General features: G+C 40.7%; 1 protein-coding gene across 1 annotated transcript; it reads left to right on the forward strand.

The window, feature by feature from the left end:
* The first annotated feature begins 4,691 nt into the window (after nucleotides 1-4,691).
* Nucleotides 4,692-5,330, forward strand: LOC114410759. The gene has a single exon (XM_028374689.1). It carries the CDS (start codon nucleotides 4,692-4,694, stop codon nucleotides 5,328-5,330), a length of 639 nt encoding a protein of 212 aa, XP_028230490.1.
* Nucleotides 5,331-5,922: the final 592 nt, after the last annotated feature.

Here is a 5,922-nt window from a genome sequence, read left to right on the forward strand (position 1 = left end):
TTAAAATGTTGACATGGACCCTTCGTTGGTTTGTTTACAGAGGGGATCAAGACAGAACCCATGTGCGATGCATATGCGAAAGGCGCAACACGGGAATGTACATAGTATGACAATACTCACTGAATATAAGTAAAAGGGTATATGACACTTATGCATGGCAGTGTGAAAAATGGCACGCAGCGTGTTTGCTCCGTGCCCCTATTTAAGGGACCTATAAGGGAGAGAGCTAACTAGGCTTTTAGTGATAACCCCCAAGGTAGTCATATCTCTCTTGATGGTTTCTAGAGGTATCATCCCCTTCGAAGAACATACTGCAGCAGTAGGGACTACTAGCAACAATATGTTTTCAAAGAGAAAAACTCTAGATGAGGGTTCACTGTAATCAAGCAAGTCGGAGACCTAGCATGATCACGGATTCACCTCCACTCCTTATGTTCCCACGAACCCGGGTATAGGGCCCTTTTTCAACTCACCGTGTGTGCAAATAGTGTTAGTGTTTGTGTGCATCAAATGAATAAATATTTACCTCATGCATACATTCTAAAACACACTAAAAGCAACAAAAAGTTTATATACACAAGAACATAAGACAAATAAAGGGAAACCAACAAAGGAGAAAGTCATGATAAAACATTGCACAAGATTAAATGGCCTAACTCTCTAAAAAACAGTCCCCAGTGGAGTCGCCAACTGTCGCAACCTACCCTTCGGCGGGAGGGCGACGCGAGACTCGCGGGATGCGTGTTCCACGAAAGGAATACGCGCGGAGTCGCCACCAACGTTTATTCGAGGAAAACGTCGGAAAAACCGGAAAAGACGCGATCTACGAACTTTTAAGTTGAAAGGTTCGGGAGTTGTATTTACGCACGGGGAAGGTATTAGCACCCCACACGTCCGTCCCAAGGGACGGCAGCCTTTAATCGAATGTGCAAACATGACTTTGATTTTTTTATGTTCCTTTTTATGTTCTTATATCCTTTACACCCTTTTTATATTTTTTCCTTTTTGTGGTCGACAAGGGTGTTTCCCTTTGCTCCTACGTATTCCTCAATTGCGATGAGGAAATCAGACCTACGTAGTTCTTTTTTATCAAGTGATTCTTTTTACTTAAGTGGTGATCATTTTAAGGCATTGGACCTTAAAAATGATCCATTTTACTTAGTGAGAAAATGAAATGACAAAACCTCAAAAGCCTATTTTTATGGACGAGCTTGACTAGGCGAATTGATTTTAGCCTTTAGTTTCACTTTAGTTATTAATCAATTCGATTAAGAATGAGAAATCCCAAAGAGAAAACGTCCGATTGATTTTCCGCTTTATTTTACTAAAAGATGTCTTTTTGATTTTTATATTATTTTTTACCTCTTTTTGATTTCCAACGTGGTTACGGCACGACCGAACGGTCGGAATTTATTTTAACCGAAGTTAACGGATAATACAATTCAAACGTTCGGTGGAAATTTATTTTATTTTTAAGTTAAGCGAGAAATGACTTAAGAAAAATGGCTTAAGCACGTCAAGAGGGGGTATAAACAGTAAACAAAACGAGAATAAAAATGCACGAAACACAATGTGGACCACTACGGGTACATAGAATGAATCGAAAAGCTTGGTTCGAGGTACTTACCCGTTGAAGATCGAAGAACGATGAAGAACGAATGAAGAACGTCGAAGAACGGTTGAAACCTTTGCGAAATTCTTCACGGAAAACGTTACGGAAACGTTTCGGAAGCGCTTCGGCTTAGATTTTCTTCACGGAAACGATTTTTCCAAGCAAATTCGAAAGAGAGAGAAGTGCCAAAGGGGCTGGACCCCATTCTTCTTGCTTTCCTCCCCTATTTATAGCAAAATAGGGGAGGTGGTTGCCGCCCAGCTCGCCCAGGCGAGCAGGGTTGCTTCCTCCAGAAGCAACCGCCTTCTGGAGGAATCTTCTGGAGGGTCCAAATGGGCCTGGGTGCTATTTGCACCCCCATTTTTACTAAGTACACCCTCCTCTGCTATTTTTTGGTGATTCTTTTTTCGTAAAGTTACGGAAACTTACGAATTTCGTAACGATACTTGTTTTTCTTTCCGTAATGTTACGGAACCTTGCGGATTACATAATCATCCCCTTTTTGACTTACGGAATGTTACGGAACCTCACTTAATTATGCAACGATGCTTCCATTTGATTTCCGGTGTGTCACGGAAACTTACGGATTGTGCATCAATATTTTTTTGGTTTTTCGGCATGTCCTGGAATTTCACAAATTGCCTAATGATGGGTGCCAAGCACCTCACGAGGACCAAAGAATGGTCGCACGTCATCGAGCAAAGGTCCCCGGACGAAATTAGGGTATGACAAGTAGGAAGACCCAACTCCTTTAGATAATCTGTTTTTCACACTTACTTGCTCGCGTTTATTGTTTTCATTAGGATAGAATACACTTTTACTTCAATTCACACTTATTAATTTTTGTTTACAAAATGCCAAATTATTGAACAAAACTCTGCTAAAAGAACAAGCTCCCTGTGTTCGATACTCGGATCATTCGGTTTTAATTAAATACTTGACGACCCGATGCACTTTCCGGTAAACCACTTCCACGTAAAAAGACTAATCACAAATTTTGGAAAAAAGGAACTGTGGAAGAGGGTCAACAAAGTATTTTGGCGCCGTTGCTGGGGAACTTCTTTCCATTTGGAAAGTTTAGTTCAATTTGAAAGCATTGATTCATTTTTTTTCTTTGATTCATTGATTATTTTTGTGAATATTTAGTTATTGCAGAATTTATTGTTCTTTGGAATTGGTTAACTATTGTTCTGCTTGTTTTGCATACAAAGAAGATCTTCTGCAGGTGTTTTGATTCCCATAGACTTGGAAATTAACGCTACTTGCAGGAAAAGAAACACAGAAAGAAACAGAAAATTTTTGTAGGACATTGAGGCAGCAACAACTGCAGAAGAACCTCTATCTTCTGAGGCAACTTCTAGTTTTCCAACACAAGGGCAATCTCGCACAGTTTTAGCTGAAGCAAATATCATGGCTGAGGAGCCAAGAAGAGTTACTCTTGAAGATTACTCAAGCTCAAGTGTGCCACAATTTTTCACTAGTATTGCGCGGCTGGAGGTTCAAGCACAAAATATAACCTATCCACACTCATTAGTTCAGTTGATACAAAACAATTTGTTTCATGGTCTACCCAACGAGGACCCGTATGCACATCTAGCCACTTATATTGAGATTTGAAACACTGTTAGATTGGCTGGTGTGCTTGATGACGCAGTAAGATTGAGCATGTTTTCATTTTCTTTGTCTAGAGAGGCTAAAAGGTGGCTTCATTCATTTAAAGGTAATAGTCTCAAGACTTGGGATGAAGTAGTTGAAAAATTCTTGAAGAAATACTTCCCAGAGTCTAAGACAGCCGAAGGAAAAGCTGCCATTTCATCCTTCCATCAATTTCCAAACGAATCTTTGAGTGAGGCTTTAGAAAGATTTCGGGGCTTACTGAGAAAGACTCCTACTCATGGTTTTTCAGAACCGATACAACTCAACATTTTTATTGACGGGCTGAGGCCACAGTCCAAGCAGCTTCTAGATGCTTCTGCAAGGGGGAAAATCAAATTGAAAACCCCGGAAGAAGCTATGGAATTAATAGAGAACATGGCTGCTAGTGACCATGCAATTCTGCGTGATAGAGCCCACATTCCTACCAAAAGAAGCCTGCTAGAGCTTTCATCACAAGATGCATTGTTGGCACAAAATAAGTTGATGTCCAAGCAACTGGAAGCATTGACTGAAACATTAAGTAAGCTGCCAACCCAATTACATTTTGGACAACCTTCACCCTCTTCTGTTTTGCAGGTTGCAGGTTGTTTCATACATGGTGGAGCACATGATTCTGGCTGTTGTATTCCCAGAGAAGAAACAACACATGAAGTGAACTATATGGGGAACCAGCCAAGACCAAATTTCAATGCAGGTTGGCATTATGGATTTCAATATGGCCAGCAATATCATTCACAGCAGGGACAGTGGAGAAATCACCCTGGAAATCAATTTAATAAAGACCAGGGTGGTCCATCAAATAGGCCACCACAATAAGGGCCTAGTCTCTATGATCGAACAACGAAGCTAGAAGAGACTCTTGCTCAGTTCATGCAAGTATCAATGTCAAATCAAAAGAGCATAGAGTCAGTCATTAAGAATCTGGAAGTCCAGGTGGGACAACTGGCAAAACAACTGGCAGATCGTCCGTCAAGCAGCTTTGGAGCGAACACCGAGAAGAATCCGAAGGAGGAGTGCAAGGCTGTAATGACTAGAAGCAAATTGGCCACCATGAATGAAGGTGAGAAAGGAATAGGTACAGAGAAACAATAGTTGGTAACTGACCCAGCAATTGATCCAGTGGTAGAACCCCTGAGTGAGTATGAGGAAGAAATAGAGGTAGAAGATGAGCAGAAGAAGGAGACAACAATAAATTAGAGTGAACAAGAAATAAGTGAGAAGGAAAAAAAAGAAAAAGAATAAGAAAAAGAAAAATAAAAAGAGAGAAAAGAAGAAAAGCAAGAGTGAGTGTGCTAGAGAGAAAAAGAGAGAAGCATCTCCAGCTGAAGGGAAAGAAGTACCATATCCTTTGGTACCTTCTAGGAAGGATAAAGAAAGGCATCTAGCTAGATTTCTGGATATTTTCAAGAAGCTAGAAATTACCATGCCCTTTGGAGAAGCTCTACAGCAGATGTCGCTCTATGCTAAATTTCTAAAAGATATGCTAACTAAGAAGAACAAGTATATTCATAGTGACACCATAGTCGTGGAGGGAAACTACAGCGCTGTAATTCAACGTATCCTTCCACCAAAACATAAGGATCCAAGCAGTATCACTATACCTTGTTCTATAGGTGAAGTTTCAGTAGGCAAGGTTCTTATTGATTTAGGAGCCAATATTAATTTGATGTCGCTTTCCATGTGCCAGAAACGTGGGGAGCTGGAGATAATGCATACGAGGATGACTTTACAGTTAGCAGATCGCTCTGTCTCCAGACCCTATGGAGTGATTGAAGATGTTCTGGTTCGATTAAAACATCTTATTTTTCCTGTTGATTTTGTTGTAATGGACATTGAGGAAGATGCAGATATTCCTATCATTTTGGGACGTCCATTTATGTCTACTGCAAGATGTGTAGTAGACATGGGAAAGAAAAAGCTGGAGTTAGGCATTGATAATCAGAAAATCAGCTTCGAGTTGTTTGATGAAGAAAAACATTTGTCGGACCAAAATGTTTGCTTACAGGTGAAGGAGTTTGATGAGAAGGTTATGAAGGAGAGAACCAAGATTGGTCTAGGATAACAGAGCTATGCGTCAAGCTAATGACGTTAAACAAGCGCTTACTAGGAGGCAACCCAGCCCTTTTTAATTTTGTTTTTCTTGCATTTTAGTTCAGTTAGATTGCTTGTGATTGTGTGTTTTCAGCATGATTAATATTGAAAAAGGGGGTTCATAAACTTTGGTGAAGAGGTGAACAGAAAAAGAACTTACAAAAATTTTCAGGTGTTCACTCGCTAAGCGCAACACTTGCGCTAAGCACCAAGTCTTCATGCGCTAAGCGAGCTATTGCTCATGCTAAGCACTTGGACCCCTAACTAGTGGCTGGATGGTAGCGCTAAGCTCAATTACCTCTCTGGAATCTAAATTTCTTGAATTGGGCTTAGCGAGGTGATGCGCTAAGCGCAATTCCCTCTCTGTTTTGGAAATCTTTGGAATAGCGCTAAGCGCCAGCTAAGCACTAAGCGTAAGCCATCACTGCATTGAGAAGCATATTTATGCGCTAAGCTCACCATTGGTGGCTAAGCGTGGATTGCAAGACCAATCCAAGCTGCAGGAAGCACTAAGTGTGTGTCCTCGCGCTAAGCCTGAAAACCTCTCTGGAATTTGAAATTTG

Source organism: Glycine soja, chromosome 4 (genome assembly GCF_004193775.1).
Source record: "Glycine soja cultivar W05 chromosome 4, ASM419377v2, whole genome shotgun sequence".
Classification (NCBI taxonomy): Eukaryota; Viridiplantae; Streptophyta; class Magnoliopsida; order Fabales; family Fabaceae; genus Glycine; species Glycine soja.